The 18,312-nt window shown below is 39.2% G+C and overlaps 1 protein-coding gene across 2 annotated transcripts in view; it reads left to right on the plus strand.

Moving 5' to 3' along the window:
• Positions 1–18,072, plus strand: part of stim2b (stromal interaction molecule 2b) — a 32,941-nt gene extending 14,869 nt beyond the window's left edge. The window contains exons 2-12 of one of the 2 annotated variants that reach the window (XM_088426710.1): positions 1,249–1,379; positions 8,323–8,434; positions 8,549–8,660; positions 9,959–10,074; positions 10,159–10,336; positions 10,427–10,604; positions 11,753–11,914; positions 11,986–12,086; positions 12,158–12,396; positions 13,357–13,591; positions 15,064–18,072. In XM_088426710.1, the coding sequence (XP_088282836.1) occupies positions 1,249–1,379; positions 8,323–8,434; positions 8,549–8,660; positions 9,959–10,074; positions 10,159–10,336; positions 10,427–10,604; positions 11,753–11,914; positions 11,986–12,086; positions 12,158–12,396; positions 13,357–13,591; positions 15,064–15,601 (2,102 nt within the window). In that variant the 3' untranslated portion in view covers positions 15,602–18,072. The remainder of the gene's footprint in view (positions 1–1,248; positions 1,380–8,322; positions 8,435–8,548; positions 8,661–9,958; positions 10,075–10,158; positions 10,337–10,426; positions 10,605–11,752; positions 11,915–11,985; positions 12,087–12,157; positions 12,397–13,356; positions 13,592–15,063) is intronic. The other variant, XM_088426719.1, reaches the window with a different exon arrangement.
• The last annotated feature ends 240 nt before the right edge of the window (positions 18,073–18,312 follow it).

Genomic DNA, 18,312 nt, shown 5'->3' on the forward strand with positions numbered 1-18,312 from the left:
ATTTTACCATAAAAAAGGGACGAAAAAACTCAGTTTTTCACATCACATGAAAAAAATGTAAGCCAGGGACGCTGTAACACGGGGGTCCACTGTATTTGCATAACCAAAGCCTCTCCTTTTTAAACACTAATATAGTATTTACCAGTGTGAAATGGTGTTGAGTTTCTCACCCAATATCCTAAAATATACAGTGATAGCTGTCAATTGAGACCCGTTTTGAAAAATTGAAATAAATTCGATTTGACTTAAAAGTAAATAATGTGCTTGGTTCTAAGTAGGCTTCTCTTTTTTTCATTGGTTTGCACTCAGCAAGTAAGTTAGCTGTGTTGCCCTGTGTGCCATTTGCTTTAATTATTATTTACTTTATTTACTGTAGTTTATTATTATCATTTGTAAGTATCAAGCCTTGAAGCCTTGTTTACATACTGCTTGTTTAAAAAAAGGGCAATAAATAGATGTTTGTATGACATATTAATATGGAAATGAAGCTGGAAATAATCGAGTCAACGTCACTCAAAGGTAAATCAAATTTCATTTTTCCTTTATATATTGATTATACACTTAAGGAAGAACCTTAGCCGAATCGCTTTGCTTATACAAGCAATAAATTAAACTAGTGTCAACCTTCAATTTGAATAGGATTGACTGTTGTGAAAAGAATCCGTTTTTAGTCTCCAGGTGAGTGTTCAAAGTCAGACCAGCAAGACCAGCGAGAGTCGACGATTTAAACATTTGAAGTCAACCCTCGATATATTTACACAAAACGGTGACGAAAGCGAGGCGCGGTCATGGCCCGAGGGCAAGTGGATGTACCCTTATGCAAATTGAGGAGCGTGCACAAGGACGATCGTTCCCCAAAGCTCCGTTGCGCAACTTCCGACAATAAAAAAGTGACAGCTGATGAACTTTGCGCATTCGCGACAGTCGGGATACCGAGAATGAGGCCTGTTAGGGCTCCCGCGCGTTTCGACCGCACCGTCGTCTTGGTGAAGTGCGTTTCCCGCACGACCGCGGACGGACTCACTTTAACATGTTCCCGCATTCTGAAAATGGAAGTTTTACGATTGTGTTTGGCGCTGTTGCAGTTGAACGCTCATCTGCAAGGTACGGCGTTTTCGAGATTGAGAGAGAAATATTTGATCAGCTTGCTGTGATTGCGGTGGGAAACGATGGAATTTCGCAGGACGTTTTGTGTCTTTTAGTTTGGGGAAATGCTGACCTGACTGACCTTGGTGTCTCCCCTTTTAGACCCCTGCCTGATGGTGATCCCCCCATGTGTGAGCGATGCAGACCGCTTCAGCCTGGTGGCCTTGCGCCACATCCATAAAGAGCTGGACGACGACAACGACGGAGGCATCGAAGTGAACGAGAGCGTGGAGGTAAGATCTGCATATACGTATAACGTAAATTTTATTTCGGTAAATAAGCCGCCGCAGCAGCAAATATTGATCAAAATAAAACCGTTTTTGTCGCGGATATGCCGCAGGTCCTAACATCGGATACAGACACAGAAAAGATGATATAAGGATTTATTGATTTATATGATTTATTGAACTTTAAAGCTTTTCAAACTTAACTAACTAAAAACTATCAACGTAGTGTCGGACCTGTTCTCAAAATTAATAATTATAAATACATTTTTTTCAACATCCTCTTTTGGGATTACAGTAGAGATTTGTTCACAAAAACATTAATCATAACTTGACAGGTAACGAGAGGTGGCACGTGACCAAGTTGGGTCCAACTATTCTAGTATGGGGGAGAATCTGGCTTTTTAAAATAATGAAACTGAATAACCTACCGACATATCGTGTTTTATGAACTTATATTTTCCTGAAACACTGAATTAATTCAATAATTATTTTTCAAAGGATTTTCACAAGTGCGTTTGTTTGATTTCAAATCTCGAGTAACCACGGAGTTCCTTCAAGTACTCCCAGGGGTACCTGTACCCCCATCTTTTTTCAATTGATTATTTTATTATTATCATACACACATTGCACATACATATATATATATATATATATATATATATATATATATATATATATATATATATATATATATATATCTTTTCAGTTCTACTTCCTTGTTGTTGACACCTTTAACTGATACACACATTTGCTTTTATCGGTCGATTGCATCTTAGCGGCTAATTAAAAATAAAAAAAATGCAGATGTCACTCTGCACAATAAGCCGCAGGGCTCAAATAATGAGAAAAAAGTTGCCGCTCATTGTCGGTGAGTTCCGGTACATTTTGGATATGCTGAGTCATCTCTGGTTTACAGGTCTTACCGGGGGACACGTAACCACTGAACTCAGAGGGCAGCCATTTTATGTTGCCACTACTGGCAACTTGTTTGTTTTTTTCATTGAAAACACTGATATCAGTGTGTGTATTTTTTTAAATACTGGGGTCAGTGTTTGGAGTAACAAGAGTCTCTCAGAAAAAACTGACTTCACGGTTTGTAGTGACTATTTACAGCAGTGGTACAGAGCAGTTCATGTCACTTCATGGAATATTTGTGATTTTAACATGTTTTCTGAAGTTCTCAGCAAATGTATTTCATGATAAGAACAGTGCATTTTCCTTTTCAGATTAAGAGCAAATTAAATGGAACATGATATGTGTTGCGTTTTCACAATATCAGGCTAATGTCTTTGAGAATGAAATTAGAGATATATTTTAAATCCGCACATGAATCCTATTGAAATTATATACAATATATGGAGGTAGCGCAAATATTGATGAAGTTACAGCAATTTGAATGTTGAAATCCTTAGTTTTGAGAAAATGTTTTGGCACATTCATCTTTCAATGATGCGCATTGTCTACTAATCCCCCTATTTTCATTCGCTTACACTTCCAGAAAGTGGAGACTTTAACCTTGTACTTATGTAGGACTTTTTCGATGATTTCTTTGTGAGATCCAAGAACGCTATGAAAAAAACACTAGGGGGTTGAAATTTCATGCTAATTATTAAATCATGTTCAAAATACAACCATGCTGCAAATTCTAAACTGCTGCAGCTTGGCGCACTAAATATTTACGACGCGTATGTTTATTGTCCCAGGTTTACAGACCCACACTATAATCCACGTTTTTTCGATGGATGTTAAATTTATGTGTTGACAGCGTGATAGAGATATGACAGTGTTCCCCCCTGCCCCTAATTCCAGGTGGGCCAATAGCAACCTTTCAACATTTGGTTGAAATTGAAGAGCTTGCCTCAAGTTGACACAGGAATGCTTCCCGTCTAATATTTAGTTAGCAATGCTAACAGCGAGCATGTGTCACCTCAAACTCTTTGCCTTGCGTGTGTGTTCTTTTGGCCGTCTAGTATGGCCGACATCTAAGAGCTCGCTGTTAATTGACCTTTTCCCAAGGGTCGTGTTTGCATCGCATGTTTGTGTTAGTGCTGATCTCTTCTTCAATTGATGACAAGATCTCACTCGAGAGTGGAGTGACACAGACCTGAAATGTCAAATTGGATCAAGACCTGACAAAATGGCATTAAAAAATGCAAATAGTGGACCCCAAAGATAAACTAATTTTTCACATGACATCTTCCGTGTCATTACATTGTCTACTCTTTTTTTTTTTTTTTTATAAAATGTGATTAGCCGCTTTCGCAAGCTAGCTGGTAGCGGCTAGCTGTTGCTAGCCAATCACTATTACCACAGCGATCCAGCTACATTATCTTTAGAAACGTACCAATTCTCAAAATATTTTGCTTTTAACTGGGTCCATGCCATCTGATGATATATTTCAGAATTTTCAACAGCACGTAAGCTAGCTGTATATATATCTGTATCTATCTAACTATCTATCTATAAATATGCATATATGTATATGTTTTATATATATATATATATATATATATATATATATATATATATATATATATATATATATATATATATATATACAGTATATGTACACATATATACAGTATATGTACACATATATATATATATATATATATATATATATATATATATATATATATATATATATATAAAATATATATATACACACACACTAATGGACACTAATAACTTAAATCTAGGTCTTAATGTTCTAAATAAAGTTCTCCAAAATGTCAAAATAACAGAAATGTTCTTTCTTTTTTTTTAAACAAATTATTAAACAAAACATTTTTTTTTAAACAAAAAGTAAAAATTGTGCAGACTGGAATGTTACTAGGCTGAATCTCTTGTAAACATGCAACATTAAATTTTAAAATCACAGATTTGAGTTGATTTATTGGCAATCAGATTAAAAAAAGAATATGGCAGATGCCGCTTTTTGTCATAATGCCGAATTCCATCACTTATATTCAATATATCGCTAGTCTTCATGACGGTTCATTCAATCCGAAGCATCGATAACGGATATTTAAACATGCCCTGAATTTCAAACCCCTTTTGAACAGAAAGACAAATTGCCGTTAAGTCGAAGTGACAGGTGTCACCCGACCCGGATTCGCCAACAGCTGGAGCGGATTTCCGGAATGGGCGACCGTCACTGGCAATTACGGGGAAGGACTTCAGAGGAAGGGGCATCAAGATTACAGCTTCTTAGTTGTCACCCCCCGCTGTGCGCCGTTCCCACCGCAACCGGATGACACCTTAAACCTGACCAACAAAAAAAAATCCCACTGTCACTTTGCGCCTTTGGTTTCCTGCCAGCGCAGGAAAATCGGAAGATATATCAACATAATAATTCAATACAATTTATATGTTCAAAAGAGTAGGAAAAATTTCACAATTTATTTAGTCCTTGTTCTCCATAAATAGGAAGTGTGAGAAAGTGTCATCGAGAGCTGTCAATTTAGCCGATTATTCGATGACTAATCAATTATCAGAATTATTCAGGGCTAGGCAAGAAATCCAGCTAATTGGTAGTAAGTTGTTTTATTGTTTTGTATATTTTTGTTATTTTTTGTTTTGTATTGTTGTTATATTAAAAAGACATTAGCTATGGCTTAAAAAATAAAATAAAAATAGCGTCTTAAAAAGACATAAGCTTTGACTTAAAAAAAAATAAAATAAAAATCACCAAGTCAGTTCAACTAACACGACTAACTAATTGTGGCAATTTATGGAAATTTTATGAATAGCTATTTTCTTGCATAAGCTATGAATAGGTTTACATTAAAAGGCATGTCTGCTCTAAAATATAATTTACAATAAATATTTTATATGCCCTGACTAGCCTAAATATGCCATTTGGATAAATTTTACCTTTGTGTAATATGAATTAAGCAGCAAATTTTTATCCTTGTCAGGAGCGGCCATTTTGTTTCTCTCTGCCCCCCTGAAAATGACCTCAAAGTCGCTCAGCGATTAGGTAACAACCAATCAGGGCGTAGCTGTGTTTTGACTGTGTGTTTTGAGTAAGAATCATGTGCTGTTCGCAAGCTGAGCCGTGATTGGTTGTTACTTAGCTCTCAAGAATTGTGATGTCATTTTCAGTTGACAACAAGACACAAAATGACCGCCCCCCGAGGTAGAAAAAATCAAGTAGATTTTGCTGTTTATTTCATATTTCACAAACACAATATTCATCAAAATACCACGTTTATAAGTTCTGTGTAGAAGATGTTATTGTAAGAAAAAAAAAATGTCGGATTGAAAAAAATGATTTAAAATTAGTATCGTTGTCGGAAGTTTTTGCACAGAATTCTAACATTACCACATATATATATATATATATATATATATATATATATATATATATATATATATATATATATATATATAAATTTTTTTTTTACTTCAATTAAGTTTTAATTAATTCAATTAAAATTATAATCCTCCAGAATGACTGAAAAAAAACTACATTTAATTTTTTGCTAACCCTAATTGACACTTATTTAAACTCATTCACAAGCATTGTCAACTATAAACGTCAAATAATAACAACAGCAATAAAATGATATAAAAACAGCAGCAACTGCTTAACTACAATATTTCGCGTTACACCCCAATCTAAATATCGATGGAATAATCGATTCTAAACATTCCCAATAATGGCGGCCCTAAGCTCGGTCAGCCAATCAGGTGGAGCCCCGACGGATCCTTCGCCTCGGCATCTCCACAACCAGTGAGCCGACAAAAATTGGACGCCGTTTGTCATTTCGCGACATTTGACGGAACGCGTTCCTCGGCGTGATATTTGATCAGTGCCGCGTTTCTTTCAAGTTGGGTTTATTCGTGGACTTGCCAAGAAAAGTCCCCGAAGACCCATTCCGCCACCCTGAAGCTTTGATCAAACTGTTCCCGCCTGTCTCATCAGCCTGAAGCAAAACCAAGCAAAGGCTCTTGATGCTTATTAATAGTCTGGGAAGCGTAGCGCTTTATTTTGTGTAATGCGCCTTTTAGTTCCATCCAGGAGGTCTTGTGTCGCTCGCGGTTCTTCTTGCCATGCATTTGTTTGACGTTCACGTTTCGCCGGCAATGTCATCACAGTCGGGTTGCCTGAAGCTACTGTGCACATTGACATTTCCTTAAGTAAATATGCGTTTGGAGCGCACCTCAGGGATGGGAAGTCCCGCGAATGGCAGAACTATTAACTAGACTTGAAAATGTATGCAAACTTAAAGGAATGTTTGACTTATTTAGCCCATTTCAGACATGAAATGTTCCTGTTTTGTCTATGTTTCATTTGATAATTTTCTCAAGGTCAAATAACCTGTATACCTGTTTTTATGGGATCGTGTGAGGTTCACAAGCCGAGCTGTGATTGGTTGTTACCCGAGCCCTAAGGAACACAATGAGACGTGGTATTCATGCTAATCGCTATTACGGCTGCAGCTAGCAAGTGTTTTAACACTCGATTAATGTCAATTCATTGATGAATCGGATTTAACCCTTGTACAGTATTTTGACCATTTTAGGGTTTCGAATTTGGGTTGGGGTTTCAAACTGGGGGATTAAGGCCTGGGTGTCTGGGGATTTTTTCACCAGCCTGGCCGTATTATCACACAATTTGGGTGGGCTGACTTTGAAAGGGCCATAACATCGTCAAATATAAAAATATATTTACTTTAAACCCCTAAAACTGTTCTGTCGCATCAGCCCTATCCATCTCTCTCTCTCTCTCTCTCTCTCTCTCTCTCTCTCTCTCTCTCTCTCTCTCTATATATATATATATATATATATATATATATATATATGTATGTATGTATATATATATATATATATATATATATATATATATATATATTTTATATATATATATATATATATATATATATATATATATATATATATATATATATTTTATATATATATATTTTATATATATATATTTTTTTTTATTGCTTAAAATAATCAATTATTTTAGTACTTCAGTACCTAACATAAATGATTACATTAGTTCTTAATTACCTAAAGGAATTTGATTACTTTTGCTGTAAATAATAAAATAATAAAACATAATGATTAAAAAAATAAATAATAAAAAACGTTCTTACTTAAGTACCTTATGTAATTCATTACTATATTACTTAATTGATTACTTTAACACCCAATATCCTAAAATAATGGCTGAGTGCCTAAAATAATTGATTGCTTTATTAACTACCGTAATTGATTAACTTACTTTAGTACTTAATTACCTTAAGTAATTTGAATTAGCACCGAAAATACTCATTTTAGTTGTTTTCGTGCTGAAAATAATCAATTACCTTAGTACATAAGTACCTAACATAACTGATTACTATAGTACTGAATTACCTAAAGAAATTAATTCCTTTAACACCCAATTAAATTAAATTGAATTAAAAAAATTGTGCAGGTCATTTTAGTGCTTATATATTTGATTACCATAGTGCTTAAGTACTTAATATATTTGATTACTTTAGTACTTACTTACTTTGTTTGCTTTAGCATCTAAAATAGTCATTTTAGTCCTTTAGTGCTGAAAATAAACAATAATGTTAGTACGTAAGTATCTTAAGTAATTGATTATCTTAGTGCTGAACGTAATTGATTACTTTAGTATTTAACTCATAAATTACATAATCATCTTTAAAAAAAATGTCTTTGGGATTGAGTGCGTTAAAAGCATTAAACTCTCCTGCCTTTCTCGTATTGCGGCTGAGACTTCACTACGACGACTGATGGAAAGTTCACTCATACGTGAGTGGAAGTGGAATTCTTTCATTGTCCCTATAAGGAAAAAAAAAAGAGGAGAAATGAAAGCGTGTGTATGAGTGAGAGGGAACAAGAGCAGCCAAGCAACTCCCCTGCAATAGTTGAGAAATAAAAAAAATGAAAAAAAACTGATAATAAAGTTTTGATCTCTCTCTAGTTCATAATAGAAGACATGAAGCAGCATCAGACCAACAAGCACAGCAACCTGCACCGCGAGGACCAGCACATCACCGTGGAGGAGCTCTGGAAGGGCTGGAAGACCTCCGAAGGCAAATGCATAATACAAAAGATGCTAAACTTGATTCACTTTGTTGTAGTTTTCTTCAATATCTGTCTGTATTGGACTTGGTGAGATTATCAAATGGCTTCTTGTGTCTTGACAGTCCATAATTGGACGGTGGAGGACACGGTGAAGTGGTTGAAGGAGTCGGTGGAGCTGCCCCAGTATGAAAAGAACTTCCGGGACTTCCGTGTTACTGGCAACACCTTGCCACGGTTAGTAGAGCTTATTGCCTTCATCGAAACATTTTTTTTGTCTAACTTTAAGTCATTCAGTGCCATGGACCAGAATCTTCGTCTATTAAAATGGTAATAATAATAATAAATCATAAAATTCTGGCCAAAGACGTTTTTTATGTAGAGGAGCTGACACCCTTGACGATTGCTACAAGCCAATTGAGCACTATAGTGCTAACTGTGACCATTGGATGGCAGTGTTTCCACACTTACAACACAGCAATTCTAAATGAAGAATGGAAGTCAATCTTTCATATGTCACCATCCATATTTACACAGATATTCTGTTGGCCTTGAAAGGCGAGTGAAAATGCTAAAAATTCTGGCCCTCTTGAGCTTTCCATTACAATAACGCTTGGCACTGAAAGAATTAACAGATGTTTAAACTTTGGGAGTGTTTAATTTGGACCATTTGAGTTATTTTCTTCCAAGGGATGGCGCACTCCAGCTAGTTAAGTGTCCATTCCATGGTGAACTTGGAGATGTTTTCACAACAATCCGGGTGAAATTTCAGCTCCCTAGTGTCTTCTTTCATTCCTTTTCCCTTTGATGTGAAATGCCTTTGATGTAAAGATAAAAGGATTGGCCACAACACACACACAGGGGTTAAACTGCCTGAAAAAAGTGTATTATATATAAGTATATTATATAAAACTTTTTACAAAATGAATTGCTAATGACAGTTATAGACGTCAGGCCAATTTGTACTGAGTTGGCAGTGAATGAGTAATTATTTCAAATGTCGTTGGCATTTATTGAACAATTAAAACGTAGATAACGTGAAGAACTTTTAACTTATTTACTGCCGTGGACGTCAAAGATCCATATTTACAGGACTGACTGTGTCAATCAATAAAACTGACAAAAAGGCATAGATGTTTACTATGATATGAAAATGGACACTTGAAAATGTTTTACGTGCACAAGAGAGACGCACCTACGTTTCATAAATCAGACAAGGCTGCCATTGTGTTTTAAGCCGTCTTTATTTTTTTCTTATTACATCACTTACAAATCCTTGACAAGCCATCGGCGCTACAATGCTGCCCTCTAGCGCTTGCAAAAGGCAGCGCAGGTGTAACGGTGGAAGATCTTGAGGCCACGTCAGGTCATGTTACCGCCTGAAAATGCTCGTCTTAAAATAGGGCCGAGTCTTCATTTCAGAAATGTGAAATACGATCGAAGACGAGACCCAAGAACACAAGGGTCCAACGGTCTCAAAGATCGTCCAAGGCTTCGGTGTTACGTCACGAGACTGCCGCGACTTTGCGTTGCAGAATCGCCGCCAACGAGCCGTCCTTCCTGTCCATGCAGCTGAAGGTGTCAGACCAGCGACACAAACAAAAACTCAACCTGAAGGCGCTGGACGCGGTCCTGTTCGGCCCCCCGCTGCGTAAGTATGCGCCTGGCATGGCGTTGACTTAAGCGCACGCGGCCTGCCCGTCGACGTTTCAAATTGCAGCGCCGTCCCTCTCAGGTCCCCAACACAACTGGATGAAAGATTTCGTCCTCATGATCTCCATCCTGATCGGCGTGGGCGGCTGCTGGTTTGCCTACATGCAGAACAAGTCCAGCAAGGTGCACATCTCACAGATGATGAAGGATCTGGAGAGCCTGCAAAACGCCGAGCAAAGCCTCCTCGACCTGCAGAGTCGGTTAGCGAGAGGATTGCAGAAGCGGACGAAAACAAAAAAACCTCTGGGGGAAACCGTGGCAAATTTTCACCTGGGTTTCCGTCTTTGCAGGTTGGAAAAGGCTCAGGAAGAGAACCGGACGGTCATTGTGGAGAAGCAGAACCTTGAGCAGAAGATGAGGGATGAGATCACCGGGGCCAAGAAGGAGGCTCACAGACTCCGAGACCTGCGGGAAGGCGCGGAATGCGAGCTCAGTCGCCTCAAATATGCCGAAGAGGAGCTTGTGCAGGTGAAGCCAGGGTTTTGTTCTTCTGGTGTCCTTCTGCAAAATACAAATTTGGAAACACGCTATCAAGGGTCGCATCGTCTGGGAATCACTAGAACAATTTTGCAATTAAATGTTCCAATTGGTTTGCTCTCAATTTGAAAAGAAATCTGAACTGGCATTGAAAAGGATGAAATTCAATTTTGCTCTCAGAAGTTTCCCTTGAAGTGCCTTCACGTACCACCATGGAAAAACCACTAAATTGTAATTTGTTGTTTTGTCTCATCTTGCCATATATCACTGCTTCTCAATTATATTTTGCCAAGTCCCCCCAGGAAAGAGGAACTTTGTCATCCTGCCACCAGGGGGCAATGTTTCCCACATGTTTGCAACACAAAAGCCTCTTATTTTCTCGCCCTAATATATTATTTACCAGTGTGAAATGGTATCTAACAGATTAAAATTTGCTTAAAAATAAATAATGCGCTTGGTTCTAAGTAGGCTTTTTTTTATTGGTTTGCTCTCATCTAGTAAGTTAGCTGTGTTACCCTGAGTGTTTTTGCCATAATTATTATTTACTTATTTATTTATTGATTTATTTAAATGTATTATAATTATTTGTAACTATCAAGCCTTGAAGCCTTGTTTATATACTGCGTGTTTAAAAAAAAGGGCATTAAATAGACATGTTGAAAAAAAATAATCGTGATTAATAATCGTGATTTCAATTCTGACTAAAATAATCACGATTATTATTTTGGTCTTACGGTACACCAGTGCTAACATTATAACCAAATAAAGAATTGAATATAAGGCTTTTTATTGCCATCGTACATACATTAATAATATGAACAGCAAATAGAATACGTAAATAATATCTTCTAATATATTTTACTCAACCTCTGTTTTTTTAAGTGAAATAATAAGATGAGCGTTCTCAAGGCTACCGTTCCATATATCCTTCACTATTGATTGGCTGTTGCTCTTGTACGGCTAACCAATCAGACGCTGCCATGGGTGGGACAGTGCTGGAGCGAGGCTCCATTACAGTCAGAGAAATGTTTATCGGCCGTAAGATGAATGAATATAATAATAATATGATATGAATAATAAGAATAATATAAGATATGAAAAGCAGCCTCGCCGACAATGTGTCCGTCCCTCCCGCGTAGGTCCGAAAAGCCCTTAAGCGAGCCGAGAAGGAGATGCAGTCTGAGCGCTCGCTGCCGGAAGCTCTCCAGAAGTGGCTCCAGCTCACGCACGAGGTGGAGGTTCAGTACTACAACATCAAGAAACAAAGTGCCGAGTTCCAACTTTGCGTGGCCAAGGATGAGGTAACGGTGACCGGGCGACGCGGCGCCGTTTCGTTCTCCGCGACGCTCAAAGTTTCCTTTTTGGATTCCAGGCCGAGAAAATCAAAAAGAAGAGAGGTTCCGTGTTTGGAACGCTTCACGTCGCGCACAGTTCCTCACTGGATGAGGTGGACCACAAGATACTTGAGGCCAAGTAAGTACCTTCGGAAACTGCAGGTGGTTAGCCGGCGTCTGGCTAAAGCTAGCTTTTTCAAACGTCTCCAGGAAGTCCTTGTCCGAGGTGACGGCGTGCCTGAGGGAGCGCCTGCATCGCTGGCAGCAGATCGAGAGGCTGTGCGGCTTCCCCGTCGTCAACAATTCGGGGCTGCCCAGTCTGACGGCCAGCCTGTACTCCGACCACAGCTGGGTGGTGATGCCGCGCGTCTCCGTCCCGCCGTACCCCATCGCCGGCGGCGTGGACGACCTGGACGAGGACACGCCTCCCATCGTTCCGCAGTTCACGGGTGAGGCATTCAAAGTGAACGGGAAGTTGGTGCTTTTGTATGCTGTGTTTTGAACGCAAAGCCAGCATTTTTTTTAATTGTTTACAGAATAAAAAGGGATAAAAAATGATCTAAATTAACCTTGAAGCAACCTATATTATTATTGAACTTATTCATGATATTTTTTTTCCCTTCAAGCACTCAAATTGTTAAGTGACATCAGTTCTATCCATTCAAATTATTAAACGGACAATGTGCAAGATTTAGACCTTTTTTCACTAAAGAGGAGTAAATTAAATGATTATAAAATTAAAAAACTTGCAAATGTTTAAATATAAGTAAGTCTACTTATAATTAAATGATAATACATGGGGGGTGGCACTCCTCCGGAGGCTGCCATGTTTGTTATAGCTACGGGCAATGATAAATGCAGCACCTCCTGCTGTCTGTCATGAAAAACGGTCTAAATCTTACACATTGTCCCTTTAACACCCACAAAAAATTGAAACATGGTACCGGCTGTCTTTTTTTTAATGGTCTCTAACGCCACCTGCTGTCTTGAGGTGAAATGCAAGTCAACAAAGAATTTTCTGTTTGCTGACATAGTTTGACCGCCGCTCAACAGAATGTTGCACAAATTGCAGGAAAATCAAAGTCATAAATCCTATGAAAACGTCCTCAAAAATTGTAATTATAATGGTTTTATATGGTCCAAAATTTGGACAATGATTACTTTTGTACGCGAAATCTGGCACATCCAGTTGCAATCACATAGAAACGTCAGAATGGTTGCGTTTTGAAATTTGACGTTTTAATCGTCTGCGGGAAATTTCAGCTCCCTAGTGTTTTTTCCCCATTGATTCTTTAATGAATTAATAAAAAAAATCTAAGGAATTTCCATAAATTGTAACATAATGCCACAACTAGTATAGCAGAATGCTAAACAACACTTTGAAATCTCTCTCTTGTCTTTTTCTTCAGCCGCTTTGATGCGGCCGCCGCTAACCCGCAACAGCAGCGCGTGCCGCTCCCGCCGGAGCCTCATGAGCTCCAGCTCCATGATGTCCCCGGATCCCGACCTGCTGTCCATGGCCAGCTCGTCCCTCTCCTATCCCCTCGAGGCGGACGATGAATATGTCATGTTCAGCTCGGATAGGAGGGGGTATGTAGCGGCGGCCGCAGTGCCCAGGAATGCTTTTAAAGTGTGGACTCTCAGGTGTTTTATTAAGACCTTTTCACTGGTGTTAAGGGGTCATGGTGATTCATGCTTAAAACCTTAGTTTGAAACCCTACTTTGAAATTCGAACTTCATTTTGAAGCCCCACTTTGAAGCCATAAAGTGTGAAGTCCTAACCCTAGTTTAAAACACTGCTTTGAAACCCTAACGTTAGTTTTGAACCCGACTTTGTGATTTTAATCTAAGTTTATAACCCCATTTACGAGCCCTGTCTCTAATTTTAAGCCCTTCATAGAAATGTTTGAAACCCTACTTTGAAACTGCAGCCGGAGTTTAATATGTTACTTTGAAACCTTAACCCTGGTTTGAAATTAAGCCCGAACCAAAGTTTAATACCCTCCTTTAAAACTCCAATCTTGGTTTAAAACCATACTGTGAAAGTCTAACCCAAATATAAATCCATAGTTAGATATTTATATAGATAGATACGTATTTGAAACCCTACTTTGAAATGTTAACCCTAGTTTTGAACCCTACTTTGAAGCCCTTGCCTAAGTTTAATACCTGATTTTGAAACTCCAATCTTAGTTTAAAACCCTACTCTGAAACCCTAATCCGTTTGAAACCCTAATGTGAAACCCTAACCTCAATTTAATACCCTACAATTGAAACCCCAACCTAACTTTGAAACCCTAATGTAAAACAATAGTCCAAGTTTAAAACCCTTCTTTGATAACCAAATCCCTTGTTTGAAACTACTTTTGAACTTTTTTTACTTTGAAACTCCAATCCTAATTCATAACCCTACTCTAAAACCCTGACCCATTTAAAACCATACTTTGAAACCTTACCTCACTTTAAGACCCTCCTCTAACCCTGAATTTAAGTTTAATACCTTACTTTGAAACCGTAATCTCAAGATAATGCCCCACTTTAAAACCCCAACCCTAGTTTGAAACCCTAATTTGAAACAATAACCCTTCTTTGGTAACCTAACCCCAAATTACTTTAAAACTCAAAACCTGGTTTAAAACCCTTCTTTGAAACCCTAACACTATTTTGAAATCAAGACATTACTTTGAAACCTTAACCCTAGTTTGAAACCCCACTTCGAACCCCGAATCTTGGTTTAATACCCTACTGTCAAACTACAATCCTAGTTGAAAACTCTACTCTGAAACCTTAACCCGTTTAAAACCCTAATTTTAAACCTCACCTCAGTTTAAGATCCTACTCTAAACCGTTAAACTCAGTTTAATAGCTTACTTTGAAAGCCCAACTCTACAGTAGTTTGAAAGCTTAATCTAAGGATAACACCCCGATTAAAAACCCCAACCCTGGTTTAAAACGACATTCTGAAACCCTAAACCCTAGTTTGGAACCACTTTAAAATTCTAAAGCTATTTTCAAACCCTTCTTTGAAACCCTCACCGTAGTTCGAAACCCTACTTTGTAACCCTCAGTCCGGTTCCTTCCTGTGACATTTTCTCGTTTACCGCCACGTCCCTCAGGGACGGCACTGCGGAAGGCAGCCCCGAAGCGGAGACCCCGAACTCCTCGATGGGCCGCAAGACGTCGCACCTGGTGAGCCTGGACACCCCGTACCGCAAGATTTCCCGCGAGGAAATGCTGGTCTTCAACCAGAACCCCGAGTTCCACGCGTCCACCGGCATCACCAGCAACTGCAGGGACTCCACCCCGCCTCCCCTGCCCCCCACGCCAGCCACCACCCCCTCGAGCCCGCCGTCCACCTCGCCGTCGCCGGACCTGACCCGCGTGGCGCCGGACCCCCGGGCCGTCACCCCGCCGTCGGGGAAGGCCGCCTACAACGGCGTCCTGGAGAAGTCGTACAGCTTCGGCATGCTGCCCGCCGGCATGCTGCCCTCTGTCGGCCGCTACCCGTCGCTCACCTCCCTGGACTCGGAGGGGCGGAGCCTGGGGCGGGAGCACAAGCTCCAGAGCACCTCCTCCCAGGACTCCAGTGACAACGGAGAGAAAATCAAGCGCTCCTCCTCCAAAATCAAAAGCTTATTTAAGAAGAAAAAATGAAACCTTCTCAAGGGCGTCGCCGTAAGCTAACGCTACAACAGCTCTTAAAACCGCACGGAATGTAGCTGGGTTCTGGTCGCCTTGTTTTAGTTTATTTTTTTGGTCACCATTGCCTTCCCAAGGCCAAACGTCACGCCGCGATCGAATCCGGTCATTTATTTCCAAGCACACGAGGACTTTTGTGGCAACGGCACACTCCTTCATAAAAATATTCCCACGGACAATTCCCTCCGCCGGTCGATTTTTTGCTTAGCCGAGGTAGCCGGGGGTTAAAAAAAAAAAAAGAAAGAAAAAAAAATCCACTTAAACTGTTTGTTGCACTACTTCCTGATACTTTGAGACTAGAGTTGATATTTATGAAGCTGTCGAAAAGAAAGGTCACATGATGCCACTTTAATGTACCGTGAATTTCGGGCTATAAGCAGCTACTTTTTTCTCATGCTTTGAACCCTGTGGCTGGTAGTCCAGTGCAGTTTATCTGCAGTTTTTTTACAAGCCACCATGGGGCAATCACCCAGTAAACAAAAGGTAATGGAAGAAGTTTATCAAAGTATAGGCAGTCCTCGGGTTACGAAGTACACGGCATACATTGTTTCAGCTGGACAAAAAAAAAAAATGAGGGTCATCCTCCATTTTGTCTCCAAATAGCCAACCAGTGTCGAGTGTCTGTGCACCGTAATTTTCTGGTCCAGGCCAGATTGAAGTAATTATGATGGAAGTACTGTAAATCTAAATATCAACTAAAGGTTGAAGAAAGGAGAGATTATTTAGACAGAGGATATTTAGGGGTATTAAATTGTTAATTACGAAATTCAGTTCACATCGTCAGTGTGGGAATGGAACTCGTTTGTGCCCCGAGAACTGCCTGTATTGCTTTTGAGTCTGAAATGCTATTTTATTCGCCACCAGGGGCACTCTTCACTAGTAAAGGCAATCAGGAGTGTTACTGTTGTGTTACCGCAGTATTCTAACAATCCGAGTAGAGTGGACCCCCGCCATACGAAATGAATCAGTTCCGGACTTGGGATCGTAAGGCAAAATTGTCGTATGTTGGACAATAAAAACGTATGCTAATTAGCCAATGCATAAACAACCCCAGGTAAAAACATCAAAATTGTGTATACATATTAAAAATTGGTAACAAAATAGTTAAGTAATAATAGGTATACAACTAAATATCATAAATTAAATAATATAAAAAGGAAAAATGAAAAATTGAACTTGAATTGTATTTTCATTTGAGTGACGTTGACTTGAGCTACTTATGACCATAATCCCTAGCAGGGTAGCCTAGCCTAGCCTAGCCTTCTTTGTACTGTATTTCTTGATTATCTCCATCTTCTTACTTCTCCCATTTACATCACTAGCAATCTTGGGAGCTATGGCTAACCAACATAAGGTTGAATGAAGCACTAAAATGCACAATAAATACGATATCGTAAGCACTCACATGACATCAAGTCTTTGGGCAGCCATCTTTTTTACCCCGTGCGCCGACCATTAGCAGACCAGTATCTTAGTGACGTGTTGCAGGGCAGGCAGTTTGACATAAACAGAAAATAAGTGCAATGACCTAAAAACGCCTGAAGAGGGAGGAAAATCAACATAAACACAACCAACTCCCCTAGTTGTTGATGACATAAAGTGGGAAAAATACCGTAAAGAGGGGACAAAAAAAACGTAAGCCAGGGACGCCGTAAGCCAGGGGTCCACTGTATGTCGGTGTTATGTTTTAAACACGGTGGCCCCGCTCTGATTTTGAAACGTGCAGGCAAATCAGTCTGTGTTGCTGCAATATAAACAAAAATGGAAAATAACTTGAACCATGAACCATCTTTCTGCGTAAATATCTAATGTTACAATTTCAAATTGTATTCCAGTACGCGACAAAAATAGATTCCTGTTCAATTATTGTTGATGCAGTTTATAGTCCGAAAAATCCGGTAAACATTGTTTTGGATTAATTTCAACGGGAGGAGATGGGCTTCCTGAAGTTTTGATATGTTGTTCCTCGCATTACTTGATTCCCTTCCCCGTGTTGTGTTTTCCTCCTGGATCGACATCATTTTGAGGACATGCAAAATATGTCCGTGCTGCGATGGTGCGTCTGTATCAGACACTTTAATTTGCTTCCAAAACAAAACAAAAGGGCCTGGGGAGGGGGGGGGCGACCACGCCGCAATACGGACCTCCTCGCGTGATGTCAAAATGCTCCCGCCTCACACTGTGGCTTCGATGTACCTTCTCACCACTCGTGGCGCGGAGGTTTGATGCTGTTTACGACAGGATGATGAATCAATGCAATTATTATTGTTGTTATTGTTGTGGACTTAACGGCAAACACTGAAGGAGTGAAACGACAAAACTGTAAGGTGGGGAGAAATGTTAACGACACACAAGTGTTTTTGAGAACATTTTAAGTGTGGATATTTGTATACTGTAGAAGAATTCATAATACATTTGGAAAACAATCAGCGTGTTGTTTGTGTATTAAAATTGGCAGACAAATGGGTGCTGAAAGTGTGGTGCAATGACATCCTGTGACCACAGGATGGCACTGTAGTGAAAACACCCAATTACAGATTTTCAATTAGGAGTTCAAATTTTCTAGTTACTCGTCTGTTTCAGGGTAAAAAATCATTTAGTGACTAGAAATCACAGTAGGCATTTACAAGTTTTTAGGCCGTTTACAAAAACGACCTTGTATAGAA

This window comes from Hippichthys cyanospilos, chromosome 1, assembly GCF_059441005.1.
Source record: "Hippichthys cyanospilos isolate Australia breed blue-spotted pipefish chromosome 1, RoL_Hcya_1.0, whole genome shotgun sequence".
Classification (NCBI taxonomy): domain Eukaryota; kingdom Metazoa; phylum Chordata; class Actinopteri; order Syngnathiformes; family Syngnathidae; genus Hippichthys; species Hippichthys cyanospilos.